This window comes from Bos mutus, chromosome 4 (assembly GCF_027580195.1).
Source record: "Bos mutus isolate GX-2022 chromosome 4, NWIPB_WYAK_1.1, whole genome shotgun sequence".
NCBI lineage: Eukaryota > Metazoa > Chordata > Mammalia > Artiodactyla > Bovidae > Bos > Bos mutus.
This window is the reverse complement of record NC_091620.1, coordinates 108887399-108912249: the sequence shown is the minus strand read 5'-3', so window position 1 is coordinate 108912249 and position 24851 is coordinate 108887399. Positions and strand designations below refer to the sequence as shown.

The window sequence follows — 24851 nt, the reverse complement described above, 5'->3', positions numbered from 1 at the left end:
CACGCCAGGCCTCCCTGTCCATCACCAACTCCCAGAGTTCACCCAGACTCACGTCCATCGAGTCAGTGATGCCATCCAGCCATCTCATCCTCTGTGGTCCCCTTCTCCTCCTGCCCCCAACCCCCCCAGCATCAGAGTCTTTTCCAGTGAGTCAACTCTTCGCATGAGGTGGCCAAAGTACTGGAGTTTCAGCTTTAGCATCATTCCTTCCAAAGAAATCCCAAGGCTAATAATCTTTAGGATGGACTGGTTGGATCTCCTTGCAGTCCAAGGGACTCTCAAGAGTCTTCTCCAACACCACAGTTCAAAAGCATCAATTCTTCGGCACTCAGCTTTCTTCACAGTCCAACTCTCACATCCATACATGACCACTGGAAAAACCATAGCCTTGACTAGATGGACCTTTGTTGGCAAAGTAATGTCTCTGCTTTTGAATATGCTATCTAGGTTGGTCATAACTTTTCTTCCAAGGAGCAAGCGTCTTTTAATTTCATGGCTGCAGTCACCATCTGCAGGGATTTTGGAGCCCCCCCAAAATACAGTCTAACACTGTTTCCCCATCTGTTTCCCCTGAAGTGATGGGACCAGATGCCATGATCTTCGTTTTCTGACTCTTGAGATTTACGCCAACTTTTTCACTCTCCACTTTCACTTTCATCAAGAGGCTTTTTAGTTCTTCTCCACTTTCTGCCATAAGGGTGGTGTCGTCTGCATATCTGAGCTTATTGATATTTCTCCCAGCAGTCTTGATTCCAGCTTGTGCTTCTTCCAGCCCAGCATTTCTCCTGATGTACTCTGCATTTAAGTTAAATAAGCAGGGTGACAATATACAGCCTTGATGTACTCCTTTTCCTATTTGGAACCAGTCTGTTTTTCCATGTTCAGTTCTAACTGTTGCTTCCTGACCTGCATACAGATTTCTCAAGAGGTAGGTCAGGTGGTCTGGTATTCCCATCTCTTTCAGAATTTTCCACAGTTTGTGGTGATCCACACAGTCAAAGGCTTTGGCATAGTCAATAAAGCAGAAATAGATGTTTTTCTGGAACTCTCTTGCTTTTTCCATGATCCAGCGGATGTTGGCAATTTGATCTCTGGTTCCTCTGCCTTTTTTAAAACCAGCTTGAACATCTGGAAGTTCACGGTTCACGTATTGCTGAAGCCTGGCTACATAGTAGTGTGTAAAATAATACGGAGACGGCAATGGCAACCCACTCCAGTACTCTTGCCTGGAAAATCCCATGGATGGAGGAGCCTGGTTGGCTGCAGTCCATGGGGGGTAGCGAAGAGTGGGACACGACTGAGTGACTTCACTTTCATTTTTCACTTTCATGCATTGGAGAAGGAAATGGCAACCCACTCCAGTGTTCTTGCCTGGAGAGTCCCAGGGATGGGGGATCCTGGTGGGCTGCCATCTATGGGGTCGCACAGAGTCGCACACAACTGAAGCGACTTAGCAACAGCAGCAGCAGCAGTGTGTATATATCAATCCCAGTTTCTCAACACGAATCTTCAGTAATTTTTAAATTTGTAAAAGTTATAACAGTCTACTACCAGAAAGTTTAAAAATTGCTGATTTGATCAATATTATTGGTTTCTCTAAGAAGGGATGTATTTGTCTCCAGCTTCTGCTTATCATTCTGTTGATGAGTGTTTAAAGACCTAAAGAAAAGGTGACTATATATTCTCTTTAAAATTACTGTTTTTATGATTTGGCCATATACTTTATACTTATAGTTTTACTCTGTATTTTCAATTTCAGTCTTAAGTGTTTGTTTTTTCTTTTTTCTTAATTGTTTGGAGGTCAGTGATTGATAATTTTGTTATTAAAGCCTTTAACATCCTGTCCTAGAATCAGAAATTACTTTATTGCTCTCGTTTCCTAAGATTAGACAACTCTAATTTCTTTAATCTGTGTATCTTTTTTCAAAATTTATTGAGGGCAGAGAAAATCACAAATCATATTATTATTTTAATTGTTTGGTCAATTTTGTAATTAAATAACTCTTAACATTCTGTCACTTAACACTTAAAAAGCACGAGAGTTCCAGAAAAACATCTATTTCTGCTTTATTGACTATGCCAAAGCCTTTGACTGTGTGGATCACCACAAACTGTGGAAAATTCTGAAAGAGATGGGAATACCAGACCACCTGACCTGCCTCTTGGGAAATCTGTATGCAGGTCAGGAAGCAACAGTTAGAACTGAACATGGAACAACAGACTGGTTCCAAATAGGGAAAGGAGTACATCAAGGCTGTATATTGTCACCCTGCTTATTTAACTTATCTGCAGAGTCCATCATGAGAAACCCTGGGCTGGAGGAAGCACAAGCTGGAATCAAGATTGCCGGGAGAAATATCAATAACCTCAGGTATACAGATGACACCACCCTTATGCCAGAGAGTGAAGAAGAACTAAAGAGCCTCTTGGTAAAAGTGAAAGAGGAGAGTGAAAAAGGTGGTTTAAAGCTCAGCATTCAGAAAACTAAGATCATGGCATCCGGTCCCATCACTTCATGGCAAATAAATGGGGAAATAGTGGAAACAGTGGCTGACTTTATTTTTGGGGGCTCCAAAATCACTGCAGATGGTGACTGCAGCCATGAAATTAAAAGACACTTACTCCTTGGAAGAAAAGTTATGACCAACCTGCTGCTTCTGCTGCTGCTAAGTCGCTTCAGTCTGTCCAACTCTGTGAGACGCTGTACACGGCAGTCCACCAGGCTCTGCCATCCCTGGGCTTCTCCAGGCAGAACACTGGAGTGGGTTGCCATCTCCCTCTCCAGTGCATCAAAGTGAAAAGTGAAAGTGAAGTCGCTCAGTGTGTTCGACACTCAGCGACCCCATGGACCGCAGCCTACCAGGCTCCTCCATCCATGGTATTTTCCAGGCAAGAGTACTGGAGTGGGTTGCCATTGCCTTCTCCATGACCAACCTAGACAGCATATTAAAAAGCAGAAACATTACTTTGCCAACAAAGGTCTGTCTAGTCAAGGCTATGGTTTTTGTAGTGGTCATGTATGAATGTGAGAGTTGGACTATAAAGAAAGCTGAGTGCTGAAGAATTGATGCTTTTGAACTGTGGCGTTGGAGAAGACTCTTGAGAGTCCCTTGGACTGCAAGGAGATCCAACCAGTTCATCCTAAAGGAAATCAGTTCTGAATATTCATTGGAAGGACTGATGCTAAAGCTGAAACTCCAATACTTTGGCCTCCTGATGAAGAACTGACTCATTGGAAGATTAAAGATTGAAGGCGGAAGGAGAAAGAGACGACAGAGGATGATGTGGTTGGATGGCATCACTGACTCAATGGACGTGAGTTTAAGTAAACTCCGGGAGTTGGTGATGGATAGGGAGGCCTGGGGTGCTGCAGTCACGGGGTCACAAAGAGTCGGACACGACTGCGCAACTGAACTGAACTAACACTGTGTCATGAATTCAATAGAATAAGGATAAATAGCACACATCAGCATTAAGTGAAATACCAACTCTGTTTTAACTGTTTATGTTTTAGATAGCTTCAAATGTTTCACTGTGTTTAACTTTTCTAAACTGGTAACAAGTTGATGGCCATTATTTTCTCATGCTGCCTCATGTAATCTGGCATACCTGCCTGCTAGCTTCGGTATAGACTCTGACTAAGCTTGGCTAGATTCCTAACACATGACATATACGGGTGGACAAAGAAGTATACCTAGCCAAGAACAATATACTTTAGTAGCCATAAAGTAAATTGCAATAAGGCCTTGATTTAGTCCCCATTTCGTTTAGCTTTATGGTACCTGCAACAGCAGGCACAGCTTTCCCCTCTTCTTAGACATAATCATATGGTAAAAGAAGGGCGGTTTGCAGTTTAGGAGCTAGTTTGCATCTGTATCTCTCTGAACCTAAATGCTATGTATTTACATCATACCATACCACAGTGCTTCTTTCCTGGGAAACTGAATCCATATTCATAAATAGTTACTATTTGATGTAGCAAAAGCACTGTTTAGACTTTGGAGTCCACATGTTCTAGTTTGGATAAGCATGTATAAAATGGGAAATTAGAGTGCTTGTTCCTTAGATTTTATAGGATAACTTCTTGTGCTTCCTAGAATATGAAAGGGGCCTGTCTTTTGGTATAAATGAAATATAAAATCTTTATTAGAGCATGTGTTTGTCAGAGCATATGTTAATATCAAGCTTTGAGAATTAAAATAGAGTTTCCAGTTTGGGGGTTTTTTTTGATTCTTGTATTTCAGGAGTTATTAAATTCTTATAAATGGATTGAAATTCAGTTCTCTCCTAACCTCCGTTGCTGTGTACACACTGTAAGGGCAGGTATTTAATCTGTTTTCTTAACAATATACCTAACCTCTATAATACAATTACAGCTACTCAAAAATAATGTTGCATGAAAGGTAAGATGTAAAGGGAACTGAAAGTATATGTATATCTTAGTAACTACTGGAATAATAGTGTTATGACAAGAAATTGAGGCTGTAACAAAGAAGATGGTTATTTTGAGGGGAGCTCAACTGAATGTGAGATAATGATAGAAAGTGCAAGAAAAAATGGGGCTTAGACTCTTTGTGACCCCCATGGACTGTACAGTCCATGTAATTCTCCAGGCCAGAGTACTGGAGTGAGTAGCCTTTCCCTTCTCCAGGGGATCTTCGCAACACAGGGATCAAACCCAGGTCTCCTGCATTGCAGGCAGATTCTTTTACCAGCTGAGCCACCAGGGAAACCCATAAAAATTTAGAATATGGCCTCAAGGTCAGGATAGTAGTCAGGGTGATAGAGCATTAAGAATTATCACTGAAATAATAGTAGAAGCCCTTTGAGAAAAACTATGATTCTGCTGCCACTGTCTGTCATTTGGGTTCCAATAAAAGTTTACAGTTTACAATGTGTATTCATAGAAACCACTGAAAGATAAGTGACTTTAAGAATGGATGTGCTCTCTGGAAGGAAGGAAGACGTCCAGAGAAGAAAACAGACTCAGAAAGTGAGTTTGCTTCCATTAAGGAGATAGGACACACACAGAAGAACTGTACAAAAAAGGTCTCATGACCCAGATAATCACGATGGTGTGATCACTGACCTAGAGCCAGACATCCTGGAATGTGAAGTCAAGTGGGCCTTAGAAAACATCACTACGAACAAAGCTAGTGGAGGTGATGGAATTCCAGTTGAGCTATTCCAAATCCTCAAAGATGATGCTGTGAAAGTGCTGCACTCAATATGCCAGCAAATTTGGAAAACTTAGCAGTGGCCACAGGACTGGAAAAGGTCAGTTTTCATTCCAATCCCAAAGAAAGGCAATGCCAAAGAATGCTCAAACTACCGCACAATTGCACTCATCTCACACGCTAGTAAAGTAATGCTCAAAATTCTCCAAGCCAGGCTTCAGCAGTGTATGAACCGTGAACTTCCTGATGTTCAAGCTGGTTTTAGAAAAGGCAGAGGAACCAGAGATCAAATTGCCAACATCCGCTGGATCATCAAAAAAGCAAGAGAGTTCCAGAAAAACATCTATATCTGCTTTATTGACTATGCCAAAGCCTTTGACTGTGTGGATCACAATAAACTGTGGAAAATTCTGAAAGAGATGGGAATACCAGACCACCTGATCTGCCTCTTGAGAAATTTATATGCAGGTCAGGAAGCAACAGTTAGAACTGGACATGGAGCAACAGACTAGTTCCAAATAGGAAAAGGAGTACGTCAAGGCTGTATATTGTCACCCTGCTTATTTAACTTCTATGAAGAGTACATCATGAGAAATGCTGGACTGGAAGAAACACAAGCTGGAATCAAGATTGCTGGGAGAAATATCAATAAGCTCAGATATGCAGATAACACCACCCTTATGGCAGAAAGTGAAGAGGAACTAAAAAGCCTCTTGATGAAAGTGAAAGTGGAGAGTGAAAAAGTTGGCTTAAAGCTCAACATTCAGAAAACGAAGATCATGGCATCTGGTCCCATCACTTCATGGCAAATACATGGGGAAACAGTGGAAACAGTGTCAGACTTTATTTTTCTGGGCTCCAAAATCACTGCAGATGGTGATGGTGACTGCAGCCATGAAATTAAAAGATGCTTACTCCTTGGAAGGAAAGTTATGACCGACCTAGATAGCATATTGAAAAGCAGAGACATTACTTTGCCAACAAAGGTTCGTCTAGTCAAGGCTATGGTTTTTCCTGTGGTCATGTATGGATGTGAGAGTTGGACTGTGAAGAAGGCTGAGCGCCAAGGAATTGATGCTTTTGAGCTGTGGTTTTGGAGAAGACTCTTGAGAGTCCTTTGGACTGCAAGGAGATCCAACCAGTCCATTCTGAAGGAGATCAGCCCTGGGATTTCTTTGGAAGGAATGATGCTAAAGCTGAAACTCCAGTACTTTGGCCACCTCATGCGAAGAGTTGACTCATTGGAAAAGACTCTGATGCTGGGAGGGATTGGGGGCAAGAGGAGAAGGGGCCGACAGAGGATGAGATGGCTGGATGGCATCACTTACTTGATGAGTCTCAGTGAACTCCGGGAGTTGGTGATGGACAGGGAGGCCCGGCGTGCTGTGATTCATGGTGTCACAAAGAGTCGGACACGACTGAGTGACTGATCTGATCTGATCTGAAGGAGATAGGAAAGTAGAGCCATCATCATAGGTAAAAGAGAGTTTGTTCTGAAAAAAAATGAAGAGACCTCTTAAAATGATGGGTAGTTATGGAAACCGAGGTAATAAAGAGATAAGGATATAAATGAATTATTGGCAGTTTAAGGTTAAAACAAGAATTGAGGATAAGAACTTAACTCTTAGGAAATTCCTGATGATGTGAACGAGTGCAGTTTTAGTACAGTGATCAGAATAGGGTCATATTGAAGTGGAGAGTAAATGTAGATTTATAGGTTGCAGTTATAATTTGACTGTTTCACAATGAACACTGAAAGAATCTAGACAAACAAATGACTTTCGATGGGTTATTAAGGTCAAATGAAAGGAATTTTTTTTTCCAGGTTAATGTTTTCCTTACCCTTCCTTCCTGCCAGTTATCTCCTATCCTGGTCCAAGAATTAACCTTGTATGTAAGTAGTAAAATACACTTCATAATTACTGGCATAGTTACAAGAGGGGCCTATCTAAAACTTACATGTCAATTACAAATTTGTAATTCCATTTACTCATTCATGTAACTTAAAGAAGACTACTTTTGAATTTAAGCATATAATATAAAAGTAATAATGTAAATCAATAAAATTAGAATATCCAACTTGACAGTTTTAGTACAGAATGTTTATGCAGGTATAGTACTGTAATAAATTTGAGAATCTTTCCTGAATAAATAATTAAGCTCTTTTAATATTTTAACTTCAGAATAATAAGCTTGCTTTGGTTTGCTGAATCAGAGTCTGGCAGATTGGGTATAAGAATGTTTGCAAAATTATCACATTATCTCTTCCCTCTATTGGGGAGGATGTAGGATTGTTTAATGAGAGAGTCTGTCTCCATATTAGCTGACGTCCTTCCAACTTGTATTAAATTCCATGGTGATGAGAACTTGAGGCCTCCTGAACAAAAGAGAAAATACGTGATATATTGGAAATAGGGATAGGAAAAGCTGAATCTATGTTGCTGTACAGAATCATATGGAATCTGAATTAATTTTAAGTTAAATTTTTAAGGAAATGAAATCTCTTTTATTGTTAATAATGGCTCTTGGAAGAGATTTTAATCTTGAACACGTTTTTAGAGTAGTGTTTAAAATTTTGGTTATTCACTGTAATTCAGCCATAATAAATACAGAGAAATATTATTGAAAATTTTATCATCAGTTGTTGACTTAGGAAAAATATATTTTTCCTTTTTTTTTAAATTATGAAGCAGCATTATGTTTATATAAATAAACTACTCACATTCCTGCCTCCCTTAAACAACTGTTAGAATCATTCCATGTCCCTTCTGATTTTCACTATAAATATTCTTATATAGACTTGTTAATGACTTTATAATTTCCAATGTACAAAAATACTGTGATTTGTATTTCCCAGTTTTCCTATAACCAGACATTTAAGTGATAAATTTCAGGAGTAGGTTTACTTGGTCAAAGAATAGAAGCCATATATTAGTTGGTTTTATGTATATAATATGTATATTAGCTGTATGTTTATATTGGTTACATACATAGTATATTTTATATATTAGCTATTTTGTGCAAGATCACACACCTAGAAAGTGACAGGACTGAGACTATAGCCGGGCAGTCTGTACTGGTCAGTAGATACTGGGTTCTTGACCAGTCTGCTGTGTTACTGGCTTGAGAGATCTAGAATTCTGTCTTAATGTATTCCCAATGCCACATCACTAATCTTCATCATAAAAGTAATACACAAAGTAGTTCATCTATCAAAATTATAGCAAGAGTCTCCTCTGTGTTTGACACTATATTGGGGATTCAAGAAAGAACAGGATATAGATCTTGCCTTAAAAGGCTATAAACCAAGTGGGAGAAAGGAACAGATATGTAAGAAAGTAACTGTGATGCGATGTAATGAATTATATAATTAGGATGTTATAGGAAGACAAAGAAGGGAATGATCAATGCAGCTGGAGGAGGGAACTTAGTGTAAAGAGGCTTCTAAGTAGGGTTGGGTTTGTTTAGATGGCTAGGTCAGATCCTTGGAAACCAGATAGAGTAAGCAATAAAGAGCATACCCATGTACTGAGGGAGTCAGAAGGCCATAAAGGCTCTGTAGGACTTTAGAGAAAATGGGGCTTTCTGAGCAAATTTTATTAGAACTTGGGACCTGAGCTTCAGAGACAAGCTTTGAAAGTTAAACTTGGACTGAGTAGACATTGAGAACTCCAGGAGATACTGGAGATACTTGCTTCTCAGGAGGTACTTGTTTAACATTTGCCTGGGGATTAGGAGTAGATGAGACCTGAGACCATTCCTACATTCCCTGAATTGTAAGACTCAGAGATGATAGTCTTTATCTCTTGCCGAGAAACATATTTCACATTGCAGAGCATAAGAACCCAAGGTCTTCCCTAGAACCGTGTTCATACTCAGGGATAGGTTCCCCCTCCACACACACAACCCCCCACCCATCGCCACCCTCCCCCACCAACTCCTCTTCACACCTTCCCTGGTCTCCAGAGGGAAGATCTACTGCACAAGCTTCCCAGAGTCTTATATTTAGGGCTCATTCCTATTGTTGCTATAACAGATTACCACAAACTTGGTGACTAAAAACAACACAAATGTATTATCTTAAACCTCTGGAGATCAGAAATCTGAAATGGTTCCACTGGATTAAACTCAAAGTGTTGGCAGAGTTATATCCCTTCTGCATGCTCTTGGGTAGAATCCCTTACCTTACCTTTTCCAGTTTCTAAAAGCTGCCTGCACTTCTTGGCTTGTGGCCCCTTCCACCATTTTTAAAGACAGCAGCATAGCATCTTCCAATATGTCTCTGATTCTGACCCTCCTGTCATTCTCTTCTAAGGATTTGTGATTACATTGGGCCCACCTGGATAGCAGGATACTTTACCAATGTCAAGAACCTTAACTTAATCATATCTGTGAAGTCTCTTTTACTGTATAAGGTAACATATTCACAGGTCCCGGGGATTAGGACATAGACCTCTTTGGGGTGGAGATACTAGTCTGCCTGTCACATTGCCCTGCAGTGCAGACCCCAGTACATGTACTATGTGATGTCTGATCTGGCTCAGATTGCATTACCCCAGTGGTAGGAGTTAGGGTATGTGGGACTAGTTATTATTTCATTTGTTCCTGCTTCAGAGACTTCATGTTTTACTTTCAAGATGGCTCAAATGAATGTGGACCCTAGAAGCCTAATAGGCTAGTTTTGAAAGGCTGTATTGCTGAACTGTCTAGAATCTTATAAAAGCAGGAGATACCCAGAGTTGTTCTAAAAATTGGAAACCACCGTAAAACATCTTACTCAGCCTTTTTCCTCGTAAGAGTTTTCTAGCTTGGCTCATTCATTCAAGTTGAAGAGCTCATCCTAGTTCCTTCCTAGTCAGGGTTTTGTCTTTGTTTTTTCTTGTTCTAAGCTAAAACTAACCTCAAAACAATCCAGATATAACTAGGATTTAGCTTTTGACTCTTCTGCTCCCTTCTCATTGCTATTCTGCCCTTAGACATAGGAACGCAAGTGATACCAGCCCTCCATAGTAAATTGACTCATCTTTGGATATGGGACTGTATGCCCATTTCATAGTATACTTGTGTTTTTTAGTACAGGCTGACTGAATTATACTAGGTTTTATCCAGCTCATTTCCTGTTATGGCCACTGAACTGGCTCAAATGTTAATCCACTGAGCCTAGCCCAAAAGATGTAGTGGATGCTAGACACAGCTCTCAGATCTGGATCTGGCAGAAGTTAAGGCAGCTCACCTATTATCATCAGTAATGTCTACCACCTTGAAATTAGATCGTGCTCTTCCAGAACTCACCTAGCTTATTGCCTTAAGAAGGTATTACATTGTATAAATATATGCCTTATTCTTTCAAAGGCTGGGGAAAACTCAACTAAATTTTTCCTAGATTTAACATTTACTTCCAGACTTACGCATTGCTTGCTTCTCCTGTATGGTCAGCATCCTTCTTAAGTAAAAATGTACTCAAGAGAAATAAAATATAGCAGAGCAATAACAAAAAAAATAAATCGCTGGGATATGTTTAATAATGTACCTAAGACATTTATGTTAATTGACAAACTAGTCTGTTATGTGGCCGTGTGGTTCCTTTCTTTCTTCCTCCTTTTCCTTTTCTCTGTCATTTTCCTTTTCCTTACCTTTCTTTTTTCTTCTTATGCCTTTTTCTCTTTTATTAGCAAACACTGTAATGATAGTCAACTTTGGTTTTTTAGTATTATTGTTCTAGAATCAAGTTTTTTTATAATTGTAAGAATTAGTGGGGCTTCTCTGGTGGCTCAGTGGTAAAGAATCCACCTCCTAATGGAGAAGACACAGGTTTGATCCCTGGTCTGGGAAGATCCCACATGCCACAGAACAGCTAAGCCCGTGTGCCACAGCTGCTGAGCCCATACTCTAGAGTGTGGGAGCTGCAACTCCTGAAGCCCTAGCGCAGGAGAAGCCCCTGCAGTGAAAAGCCTGTGCACCGCTATTAGAGAGGAGCCCTTACTCTCCACGACTAGAGAAAAGCCCACACAGCAACGAAGACCCAGCACAACCAAAAAAAAAATTAGTCATTCAGCCTATTGTGAAACAGTGCCTCAGTAGAAACTGGATTAGCAGCTTAGAAGTAGAGCTTTAAATGTATCTCCTGTGTATTATTTCCAGGTAGGAAAAACCTGATTTTCATTCTTTACCATTTTAGGACCTTTCTTTTTGGTAGAGATGGAAATCCAAATAAACGGAATGTGCACAATGAAACATCTATGCATTTGTTGTGTATGGGACCTCAAATTATGATCTCAGAAGGAGCCCTTCATCCTCGCTTAGCACGCCCTGCGGAAGATGATTTTAGAAGAGCGGATTGTCTACAGATGATTTTAAGATGGAAAGGAGCAAAACTTGACCAAGGCGAATATGAGAGAGCAGCTATTGACGCTGTTGATAACAAAAAGAACACACCCCTGCACTATGCTGCTGCCTCAGGGATGAAAACCTGCGTAGAGGTAAACCTTGGTGTGCCCGTTTGTTTGTTTTAGCAATCTGCATGGTAAAATCTGTGTCTCGGTAATGTGTGATAATCAGTATTTGTTTTACTTCGTTAATTTGACTAGTCATTTCTGTCTCTTGTGGTTCTAAAAGAATTGGGAGCCTTTGTTTTAGGAAAACAAACCCACAAACATTCATCCTTGGAAATGAAATGAAATCAGAAGCAATTTAAAAATTGACTGACATCCCTGAACATAGCAGTCATCATACAAACACTATCTTATTGAGAGTAATACTTTTGGTATCAAAAGTTGCGCTTGTCGCTGATTTTAGACACCAATTTATAGAATGTATACATATGGCAAATCTTGACAAGTGGGACCTTAACCTATATTATCTAGAAGTGATCAGTTCCCTAAGCTATGAGCTTCGCAGGTGGCTGAGCAGTAAAAGAATCCGCCTGCAATGAAGGAGACCTGGGTTTGATCCCTGGGCAGGAAGATCCCCCTGGAGAAGAAAAGGGCAACCCACTCTGGTATTCTTGTCTGGGAAATCCCATGGACAAAAGAGGCTATAGTCTGGGGTTGCAGAGTTGGACACGACTTATTGACTAAATAAGAATCAGCAGGGATAAATATTAATGAATATATATATTGGGGCTTTAAAAAATTTTATATATTAAAATGTGCTGGTTTTTTTCTGTGTAATTTGCACTAAAGTACCTGAGTACTTTGTATTTGAATTTTTCCATCTATGTTTTTCATATATATATGTATATCTAACAATAGGCTTAGATAAAATCAGCCGTATAGTATAGGATCTTAACTAAGCTAAGAAATCATTATTCTTTATACTGTCCTTGCTGCTATACAGCTGTATTCTCTCAGCTATATACATGTCAATCCATACATAACTCTTAGACATTCTTTTGCATAAATGTATTTAAGTTTCAGTGCAGCATTATAAATTGAATCAGAGTATCCATTTACCAGATATGTAGGTCTTGATTAGAAAAGTAGTTTTCCAGATTAAATATATGTTAATAAGATTAAAATATGCATCTTAAAACTTAGTATTTCCTTAATATTATTCATGTGTGTAAACTTATACTTCTAAATTGATAAATATACAAAAGACATGAAGGTTCTCCATTTTCTTACTCATGTTAAAAGGTTATGGCCATTTATATCACTTCTTTAGCATATCTGAAATGTCAGTTGTTCTCAACTTCTGGAAGCCTTCTGATCTTACCTTGTATTTTTTGCTCTTGTTTGTGATACTTACTGATCTTTTAGACTATTAGTCATTTCAGCTCTTGGAATTGTGTCACCTTTGCCCACTACTTAGCTAGTGACAGTCATTTAGTTGGTTGGTTTAGTCACCAAGTCATGTCCAACTCTTGCGGCCCCAAGGGTTGTAGCCTGCCAGGCTCTTCTGCCCATGGGATTCTCCAGGCAAGAACACTGGAATGGGTTGCCATTTCCTTCTCCAGGGGATCTTCCAAACCCAGGAATCGAACCAGGGTCTCCTGCATTGCAGGCAGATTCTTTACCAACTGAGCTATGAGGGAAGTCCAGTGACGGTCATTAACTTAAAACTAATCTTAAACTTTACTTTCTAACATTGATTCTCAATGTGGTAGAAGGATGTCCTAGGATTTAGCATGGAATGAGGCTATTGACAGAATTCCTGAGGCTTTTAATCAAGTTTTTTTATATATTGTTCTATGCCCACCTCTTATGAACGAATCACTGCTGTAGTGACTCGTTGTTGACAGGACTGCATCAGCATTGTATTAATAATTTTCAAGTGAGCTAGAGTAGAAAATAGCTTATTCTTGATAGTAATATTATTGCTTTTAAATTGCTGTTTTATATCTTGCTTCCAAAAATTCTCTATAAGCATTGCTTTAGTAGTTGTTGATTTTGAAGTAAGTTTACAGTGATGGGCTTATTAAATTGTTTTCAAAAGGTGAATGTGGTATTTTTGCCAACACATTTATGTGTTTGTATATCACTTTTTATTCAGTGAAGAAAATTAATGCCAGATTTATTCTGACTGACAAGTCTGATGATTTGCTTGGTGTGAATGTGTATGTTTTACTGTTTGATCTTTCAGTATATGATGGTACGCAAGCCACACCATTTAATAACTATTTTCATTTTTCTGTATTCAGAAGAGCTCTTTGACTTAATGTAAAATCTGTAAATAGAACCCTGTAAATACCTTCATTGCATTTAATCTAGTTGTCGTCAACAGATTTTAGCATGTCATTTTACCCATATAAAGCTATTTTAAATCTGTTTTATATACTTGACTGTATATTTACCCAGCCTCAGGTCTTGAGTGACTTTTGATAATGTTAACTAAACACAAAGAGTTTCACAAGAAAGTGTACGTTAACTAATTCCCAGAGGCCTTATTGTGTTTTCTAGTTCTAGTACATAAAACAAACACACTGACATATATAATCTACTCTGTAACTGTCCTTTAAGAGTATTAGTCCTTAAGTGTCTTTGTGTAAGGTCTTCTAGTATTCATAGTGCTCATTGATACCAAGCATGATATAATGGGCTTGGGTTGAGTGAAAGGGTGTTACCAGATGTTGATTAACTTTTTCATTAAGCTATCGTAGTATGGTGTAAAGAGCACTGGTATCTAGCCCTGATCCTCACAGTGGTTATCTGTAGACCTCCAGTCACTCAGCTTCTTTGAGATTATCAAAGAAGAGGAAACCATCCAGCCATCCAAGAGGTAACTATCACAGTTACCTCAAAAGAACCCTTTAGCACTAATTTTTCTGTTAATCTGTGATTGTAGCAAAATAGATCCCATTTTTAATGTCTGGCCTTTAAGGTTAAATTGATTATTTTATTCCACGGTTAAGGCCAAACTATTTTTTTTTAACTCTTAAGGATTTACTTATAAATGTCTATGGAAATATGTCTTTTCTAGCTATTGAAGATGTTTTTTTCTGTGTTTATTTAAGGACAGAGTTGATAAAGTCGACATTGGGCAATTTTGTATGTGCATTTAAACACACAGATTCTTGTGGTTCATTATTTTGAACCATTTAAATGAAATGTTTACAACTTCTCCTTCTCTCTGTGATAATGATGTTCTGTAGTAAGCTAAAGGGGCACACACATGTACATACACAGAACATAACATAAAAACCTCTTAATCACAGAGTTCTTTTAGACACTTGCATGTGTGAAGGCATCAGTGGCTAAATATAAGCTATAGATATAGATACACTGATATATATATATACACACACATATACACACACGCACACACATATAAATGGAGAGCTCACCCTGAAGTTTCTCACACTATATTACTGCCTTGCTGATTTCCTCATATGAACATTCCAACAGTCTCTCAAAGTCAGTGTTTCCAAAACTATACTCAAGCTTCTCTATCCACAGCTCCTCTTCTGTTCTGCCTTGTTCCTATTAATGATGCTACCGTTACCACCATATCTACTCTTGATACTTGGATTTATCTTGGCAGTGTTTTTGTTTTGTTTTGTTTTGTTGTGTCAAACTCATGCCACTAATTTGCAGAATACAGCTCTTCCTTGCCTATTTTGGCCAGCCCCTTCTTTTATCTCTACGGGGCACCTTCTAACAACAGATGCTTGTATCAAATCCTACTTTTCCTTAAGTAGGAAAATTTGAAGTTTGACAAATTAATCATTCAGATTATTTATGAGATAAAAGTAACACAAAGAAGAGTAGACTGCAGTTGTTTGAAAATTAGAAATGCTTATATGTTGAACATTTATTAATGCAAATTAAAGTCCCTTTAATTCTAATTTTTTCATATTTCAAAGAATCATTCCAAGGGTAAGCAAACATTTTTCTGTGAAAACCCAGATAGTGTATATTTAATTAAAAATTTTTTTTTATAATTTCATTTGTTTTTGGCTTTGCTAGGGCTTCATTTCCACGTGAGTTATTTCTATAGTTGAGGCGAGCCAGGGTTACTCTTCATTATGGTGCATGGGCTTCTTGACAGGGGGGGCACAGGCTGTAGATGCACGTTCAGTAGCTGGGGCACGCAGGCTCAGTGGTTGCGGTGTGCAGGCTCTAGGGCACACAGGCTCAATGGTTGCAGCACGCAGGCTCAGAAGTTGTGGTGTGTGGGCTCTAGGGCACACAGGCTCAGCAGTTGCGGTGTGGGCTCTGGGGCACACAGTCTTCAGTAGGTGGGGCACGCAGGCTCAGTACTTGTAATGTCCATCTCATCCTCTGTCAACCCTCTTCTCCTCCTGCCTTCAGTCTTTCCCAGCATCAGGGTCTTTTCCAGTGACTTGGCTCTTCGCATCAGGTGGCCAAAGTATTGGAGCTTCAGCATCAGTCCGCACACCGCTGGAGAAGACTCTTGAGAATTCCCTGGACAGCAAGGAATATTCAGGGTTGATCTCCTTGCTGTCCAGGGAACTCTCAAGAGTCTTCTCCAACACCACAGTTTGAAAGCCTCAATTCTTTGGCACTCTGCCTTTATGGTCCAGCTCTCACAACTGTACGTGGCTGCTGGACAGACCATAGTCTTGACTCTATGGATCTTTGTCGGCAAAGTGAGGTCTTTGCTTTTTAACACACTGGGTTTGTCATAGCTTTCCTGCCAAGAAGCAGTTGTCTTCTAATTTCATGGCTGCAGTGATTTTAGAGCCCAGGAAGAGGAAATCTATCACTACTTCCACCTTTTCCCTTTCTATTTGCCATGAAGTAATGGGGCTGGATGCCATAATCTTAGTTTTTTTAATACTGAGTTTTAAACTGGTTTTTCACTCTCCTCCTTCACCCTCATCAAGAGGTTCCTTAGTTCCTCTTGGCTTTCTGCCATTAGAGCGGTATCATCCTCATATCTGAGGTTGTTGATATTTCTCCCGGCAGTTTTGATTTCAGCTTAAAACTCATCCAGCCTGACATTTCTCATAATGTGCTCTGTGTGTAAGTTAAATAAACAAGGTGACAATAAACAGCCTTGTCATACTCCTTTCTCAATCCTGAACCAGTCAGTTGTTTCGTACAAGGTTCTAACTATTGCTTCTTGGCCAGCATAGGTCTGTTGCTGCTGCTAAGTCACTTCAGTCGTGTCCGACTCTGTGCGACCCCATAGACGGCAGCCCACCAGGCTCCACCGTCCCTAGGAGTCTCCAGGCAAGAACACTGGAGTGGGTTGCCATTTCCTTCCCCAATGCATGAAAGTGAAAAGTGAAAGTGAAGTCGCTCAGTCGTGTCCAACTCTTAGCAACCCCATGGACTGCAGCCTACCAGGCTCCTCCATCCATGGGATAGGTCTGTTAGCAAGGCCTAATTTGTGATTTTTCTCCCCTTGGCCGACTTCCCTAGAGCAAGCCCAGTCATTAGGCCTCATTTATATTGGTGCTTCACCTGTCATAGTGATTCAAGAAATGGTTGATGTGACAGAGGTGGCTGTTGTGTGCTTCAACTCTTTGTGGAAAGCGTTTTTTAAAATGAGTATTATCTTTAGATATTTCCTATGCACCTTTGTCCTACTTGCTTATTCAAAGCTTTAAGTGTTGCTGCTTATTGTCAGATCAAATAAAGGTCACTAGGAAACCAAAGCTGGTAAGTCCCACTTCCCCTTTGTAGCCACAGGGCCTGTATGACACTCAGCAGCCGTCAGAGCATTTCACACTTCATTGAAAAGCCATAAAAATCATTCACAAGTTATACTGAAAAGTTTTACTTAATTACAATTGTGTTTTTAGCACCTGGGGTTTTAAAACTATAAAAAAGAATAAGGAAATTGGGGCCCCAACTTAGCAACCGGAAGTAACTGTGCCTGTCTGGGCCTCGGTTTTCTAATTTTTAATCAAGATAGTTATGATTTCATTATTGCATTCAAAATATTGTTATAGGCACTGAAGGGAAGGAAAGATCATTTTAATTTTCCTAAGCCCAGAAAATATTTTGGATAGTAGTAATATTTGAGTGGATAAGACTTCAGTTTAAGTATTTGGAGGAGGCTACTCAAAATGTGGTCCTCAGACCTGTAGCATCAGTAACTCTTGTTGTAAATACAAATTCTTGTGCTTGCCAGACCTCCAGATACCAAATAGGAATCTCTGGGGTAGACTCCAGGAATGCGTTAAGCAGGTTTCACTGGTTATTCGTTTGCATGTTGCAGTTTGAGAAGGACTGTTCTACGTCTCAAACATATGCAAATTGAAGTATTTTGGAGAGGCTTGATAAGACAGATGATTTAAAATGAAGATAGAAGCCATAGTAAGTAGAAAATCCTAAGTGCTAATTTGAAATTTATTTATAGAAAATTTAGCCATTTAATTTTTTTGATTCGTGCTATTTGAAAGCAAATATATAAAAAAAAAAAGCGAATATAGTAAGATTAACCTAATGGTTGTAATGTAGAATAGATTTTATTTGAAAGGGGGTACTGATAAAGGAGTGGTTCTTAAAGTCTTGCTACCCAGACACTATTCCTCAGACTGGCTTTGGCATCAGTTTGGGTATTGTTGGGAATGCAGCATCTCAGGCCTCATCTCAGATCACCTGAGTCTGAATCTGTAGTTTAACAGGAATGCTGAAGTCATCCATATTCACATTAAAATTTGAGAAGCCTTAGCTTAGAGCAGTAATCTGTGGGACCTACAATGGAATAATCTGTAAAATGTGCATATACTTAGTCTCCATTCCAGATCACCCTAATATAACTATCAGACTACCCAAGTGATTCTTAAACAATTTGGAAACCTTTGTGTTGGAACAGTGGTTTTAACCATGTCTGCACACAAAATCCCATTCTGTAGACCATATCTCAAACCAATAAAATTGGATTTCTGAGCGTGGGGCCCCTGTAATAAAACTTCTCCAGATGATTCCAGTGTACAGCCAAGGTTGAAAACCAAAATATTAGAAGATAGTGATAGGAGTTGGAATATTATTGCACTGATTCTGCTGTGAACTGATGAAGAGCCTGGATATGTGCGGTGGTATTAGAAATGGAAAGCATGAGACAAATGCATTTTGGTGACTTGGTCAGTTTATACAAAAGTAAGAGAAAGGTTAAAGATGATGAAGACTTTAAAATGTTGATATTAACAATGGTGAGCTATCTTTGGATAATATAATTTTCTTACTTTGATTTTTCTGCATTTTGTGTAACAATCTGCTATCATATCTATAATTAGAGTAGAACAAATTAACTTTATTTTTAAGTAAACTGAGCATGATTTTGAACCTGGTTCACTTTGAAGCCTGCTAGCAATTGACAGACATCGAAAAAGTGAGTTCAGGTGTTGTATGTGAAGTGTACTTCAACAGTATAAAGAAAAAAATTAAAAGTGAGATGAGGTGAAGGAATTGGTTAGAAGGAAAGGCGAATATCTTGAATTGTCATTTAGAAGAAGATTGAAGTCTTAGATTATCCACATGAAATGGTATTCAGGCTGTTAAAAATTAAAACTAACTGGGGGTAATGAATATAGATTTAGAATCAAATGTTATCTCCATAGAGTTGATAACTAAAAGCAAGATAAGGTATAGATGACAAATCTAAGGACAGGACTTTAGATTATAGATAAAATTACAGAATTAAAGTCACAGCATCAACTTGGAGAATATCTGTGTTTAAAGGGAATGAGAACAAGAAGTGGCCTACAACAAAAAAAACAAAAAAGCAGAGAAGAGAACCAAAAAAATCCAGCATCGAGGATACCAAGAGAAGAATTTCAAGGAGAGGAGGCAGGCAGTCATTTGCCATGCTTCAGAAAGGGCAAGGAATTAGAATACTGAGAAAGGCGGCTGGCTTTGAGAGGTATTAATGACTTTCGGGAATAATATTAGAGTGAAGTGGGCAGGGTAGAAGTTAGATTGCTGGGAGAAATTGAGTAATTTGCTGAGGAAATGTAGAGACAATGAGTGTCAGTCACTAATTTCAGAAATGTAGCTGAGAAAGTATTAAGGAAGTCATTAGAGGACTAACAGAATTAAGATAGGGGACTCCTCTGCCAGGAGCCAGTAGAGTCAGAGACTAAAGGGACTGGGAGTAATGGAGTGCTCAGGGTCATAGAGGAAACAGATTAGGAAATGGGAATTTTACAACTAGAACAGACTCTTATTTTTCTTTTTACACTTTTTCTCAAAATAATGTAAGCCTCATTTTACAAATGGACCTGTGTAAACTGAGGCTTACAGAAGTTAAACGATTTATGCAGAGTCACCAGGCATTTAGATGAAGGATCAAAGGGGTGGAAAGGGATTTGTCATCAACTGGGGGCTGTCCTTCCCCTCTTCCTGTGGGATTATGAATAGAAAGGAAGACAACGTCGATAAACAGATGTCCTGAGACGGTGATGATTGGATGTTTCTTTTAAGGTAGAAAATTGTATATACCACCAAGTATGTGAGATAGGCTAAAATATATATATATATATTTTTTTTTTTTTAATAAAATATTCAGTTCTCCGTGCTTGAGAGTGAAGAAAATGATACTTGGATGCTTTGGTTGAAGCATTTAAAAACTGCCTCTTCCCAACCAGGTGTAACTCCCTATTATGCAAAAGCAAAACATCTGACTTTATGCAGGAAATGGTGGCACAGACGTTAAGGAGTCCACTTGCGATGTGGGAGACCCAGGTTTGATCTCTTGTGTTGAGAAGATCCCCTGGAGAAGAGAATGGAAACCCACTCACTCCAGTATTCTTGCCTGGAAAATTCCATGGACAGAAGGAGCCTGGTGGGCTACAGACCATGGGGTTGCAAAGGTCAGATACGACTGAGCGACTAACTCATGTAGCAGAAGTTTAACATGTCTTGGTATCTTGTGTTTACTGGTGTTTCTACCTTAGGCCCCAAAGGTCAGTATGCTGAAACACTTTTTTAAAAATTCCTCCTCCAGTGTCAGGCAGTACTGCTGTTAGCTAGCTGGCTTCTCTGCCCAAAGTAGCATATACATTGATTTCCTTGCCAAGACAAATGGACACGTGCTGCAAATATGAACCTTCCCTCCCATCACCCAAGACGGGTATCTCTCCAGCAATGAGATACAGGTTTGGGGGACCCCTCACCTCACTCCCAGCAGACTCATTTTGGGACTGCTTTTGAAGACAGATCACCAGTCAATGTAAGAAATCTCAAGTTCTGAAAATTGTCAAAAGTGACTCTCAACAATGACTTCTCGCACATTCCCTCTCCATACACTTTTTTTTTTTTAAACCCCATGGAATGCAGACTGGAAGGTTCCTCTCACCAATATTTTGGAATGGCACAGCCTCTTAAATTTTGTTGTCTTTGCTTTTGCTAAGGACTGGGATAATTAAGTTAAATATGATTTATCTTGTTTGCTAATATTTGGAATGTCTTCTGTGGCAGTATCTATTTTCGATGTAAATCAAATCATGGCTTTGAAAACTATCCCAGTGTGCTTTTTAGAAATCATTTCCTACTGCTCTGAATAAAGAAGCAGAGAACAAAGTCAGCTCTTAGTTCTGTAGCTGCTGCTGCTGCTAAGTCACTTCAGTTGTGTCCAATGCTGTGCAACCCCATAGACGGCAGCCCACCAGGCTCCCCCGTCTGTGGGATTCTCCAGGCAAGAACACTGGAGTGGGTTGCCATTTCCTTCTCCAGTGCATAAAAGTGAAAAGTGAAAGTGAAGTCGCTCAGTCATGTCCGACTCTTAGCGACGCCATGGACTGCAGCCCACCAGGCTCCTCCATCCATGGGATTCTCCAGGCAAGTTCTGTAGCAGTCAGAAGCAAATTGTTTTGTGTTGGATAACCTGTGAAGCTGAAAGGCTGAAAACAGTAGTAGATCCTGCAGTTGGTATGGTAAGTCTGTGGGCTTATTAATTCCCAGTATTAAATAGAGTAGGCAATATAAATATACCAGTCTCCATACCACTTAGGCCAGAGTGTAGGGTCATTGCTTGTCAGACTTTCATGTGCATAAGAATCTCCTTGAGATTAAAATCTGATTCTGATATAGAGGTCTGGAGTGGGAGGGGCTTGGGTGGTAACACTGAGATTCAGCATTTCTAACAAACCCCCAGTGATATCACTGGTCCCCAGACCACACTTAGACTGAAGGGTTCCAGATGATAACAGTGACTGCTGAGACTTATGCTTCACATATTTTTTTTTTTCTTTAAAGGGCCAGATGTAATGTGTAACCATTTTAACCTTTGTGACCACAAGTCTGTGTTTCATATTCTTCTTGATTTGTTTGCTTGTTTTTACAACTTAAAAAATGTTGTAAACCATCTTAACTCTGAGGAATACCTTTGGCCTAGAGCAGGAAGCCAGAGTCATGTCCACTGGGCTTGTCAGTGGCTTCCAGGCCTGGCATTGGTGTAGGTCCCTTATTTTGTCAGGGCCTCTTGGGATAACTGTAGAGGAACCCTGAGAATTGCAGAAGCAATAAAGGAATTTTACAGGAAGATCTGTGTTTGTTGGAAGGAGAGGAGATAAAATTTGGAAGAAAATGAAAAGAAACTACCATTTTGATTAACTCCCTTAAACAATGAAAATCTCTAAAAAGTATTCACGTTTAGATCATAAATGAGATCTGGCCAGAACTTTACAGTATGCCCAGGATACGTGTGACTTCTTTAATGTTTGCGATCAACCTGTTCTTTGTGTCAGTACAGTGTCATTAACAACTCAGTCAAACTTGTGTCTGAAACCCAGTTCTGCTGCTTATTAGTGGGTAATTTTGGTCAAGTTATTTAACTCTTCTGAAACATCACAGTGTCCCTACACTTGGGGTTGTTAACATTAAATAAGAATATGTATTAGAGGTCTCAGCATAGTGCTTGGCACTCAGAAAACAATAGATGGTGTCTGTTACTGTGTTATGTGGTGGTGAGTGAATACTGTAAAAGAATTCGCTCCGTGACTAATTGTTAGGCTGTCCTTCAGGGGTGTCCTGGATTATGGCCCTCGTGGTATTCATGTCCTTCCCAGTGTCTGCAGATGTAATGGGGAACCTTGAACCTACAGCCCTTAGTAACAGTGTATTAAGCTTCTACAAAATCCGCAGAAACCTCGGTAGTAAACACACTGTTACTCTTTTATGCATTTTTACAAGTGGGATTTCTTTGGGTGAAATCCTTCCTTTAAATATCAAGAGATTTGATGGAGTATCTTCTTACCTTGGCTGTGAGTAGCTATTCCCATTGCTTATTTTGAGTAATACTGGAAACAGTTTTGCTTCAGTGATTTGCTAAACCTAATTTCATTTCAGTGTTTAACTGGATAATGAATGACACAAATGAAAATTTTTGTCTGCCTTGCCAGGACATCAGGTGTTAGTGGTTATGTCCTTCTTGTTTGAGAAAGATTTGTAGAAATGTATAAAATTTAAAGCATTGAATAGCTATATAATTATTCATTTTTAAGTAAAACTTTGGATTGGACAGAATGTTTAAGAATTTCTTTATAAAATTTAAGAAACAGGTTTGTTGTTTTTAACCAAAGGAAGTCATCTTAACAGCGATTAACAGTAATTTGCTTATCTTAAAATCAGAAGCCGCTGGTATCTAACTTTTACTGTCACTTCATATTATTACATATTATTGATTTTTTGTCATGCTTATTTTATTATATTAAAAAGTTTTAATATGTAGCATGGAATAACTTGTCATTTAAATCTATAGCTGCAATTTTTTGAAAAAATCTTTTTTAGCTTTTAGTAAAACATGGAGGAGACCTGTTTGCTGAGAATGAGAATAAAGATACTCCTTGTGATTGTGCTGAAAAGCAGCACCACAAAGATTTGGCCCTAAATCTAGAATCTCAAATGGTATTCTCACGAGATCCTGAAGCTGAAGAAATAGAAGCTGAATATGCTGCTTTAGATAAACGAGAGGTAAGCTTTTTTTAATGAAAGAAATTATGCAAATATTGTACTAAATTTTTTTTTCTTCTTTAAAACCCAGTTTGTGTGGTCGTCGTTGCAGTATGCTATACATTCTGTTACCTGTATAGCCATAAGTATGAAAATACATCTGAAAAAGCCATAAGTGTGAAAAGGATCTAGAAAACCTGTCCTTTGACTTATGTGTGTTTGTGTGTGTGTGTGAAAGTCACTCAGTCATGTCTGACTCTTTGTGACCCCATGGACTATACAGTCCATGGAATTCTCCAGGCCAGAATACTGGAGTGGGTAACCTATCCCTTCTCCAGGGGATCTTCCTGACTAGGAATCAAACTGGAGTCTCCTGCATTGCAGGCGGATTCTTTACCAACTTAGCTATGAGGGCAGCCCCATATATATGTTTAATTGTATAGAGCGATGCTGACTCCAAGACTCCAGTCCTCCTGTTCCTCAGTCTCTGCCTGTCTGGATTGCTCTTCTCAACAAACATGCTTGGATAATGCCCATCTTAAAATACAAAACAACTTCTCCATTAACCACTCTTCCTGTTCCTGTCCCCCTTCAGTTGTAGCCCCATATCCCTGATCTTCATATGAGAAAAACAAAATTTAAGAGTTGTCTGTACATACTGACTTCCTCACCTTCCCTTCACTCTCCAGCCCTCTGCAGTGTAACTTTCTCCCCTTCTACTCCGATGGAACTGCACTGACATGGACATTAAGAGTCACCATCTTGCCAAACCCTTTTCTCTCCTCCTCTTACCTGATGCTTTTCTCTCCTCCTCTTACCTGAATTCCTCAGCACCACTTGACACAATTAACCCCTCCCTTCTTAGTGAGACACTTCTTCCCTGGGTTGCAGGGACTTTACTCCCTGGGTTTCCTTTAAGTCTTCCTTGTATCGGTAAACATTACCTCCACCCACGCAAGCATAAATGTAACAACATTTTCAGTTCATCACATCCAAACAATCTGGGAGTTCTGTCAATTTACCTCCAAAAATATAACCCAAATCCATTTACTTCTCTTGTTCTCTGCTCCTGCCTCCCTCAGTCGTCCTTTCCACCTTCACTTTTCATCTGAACTGCTTATAGTAGTTCCCTAACTGGTCTCCTGATTCTGTTTTAGTCCCCTTAGAATCCATTTTGTGCACAGTAGCCAGAGTGACATTATTAAACATAAATTAGATCATATCACTTAACCGTTTAGTGATTTTCATTGCACTTAGAATAAAATCCAAACTGTTTGCTCAGATATAAGAACTTACATGGTCTTGCCACTATTTGCCTTTTTAGCCTTATCTCAAATGATTTTTCCTGGCACGCTATAGTACTTAGACTACA

General features: G+C 39.3%; 1 protein-coding gene across 4 annotated transcripts in view; it reads left to right on the top strand.

Moving 5' to 3' along the window:
- The window catches only part of ANKIB1 (ankyrin repeat and IBR domain containing 1), a 157127-nt gene that overhangs the window by 62319 nt on the left and 69957 nt on the right, over positions 1-24851 (top strand). For 3 of the 4 annotated variants that reach the window (XM_070369867.1, XM_070369865.1, XM_070369866.1), the window contains exons 3-4: positions 11356-11656; positions 23318-23500. In XM_070369867.1, the coding sequence (XP_070225968.1) occupies positions 11356-11656; positions 23318-23500 (484 nt within the window). Of the gene's footprint in view, positions 1-7002; positions 7072-11355; positions 11657-23317; positions 23501-24851 lie in introns of all 4 variants that reach the window. The other variant, XM_070369868.1, reaches the window with a different exon arrangement.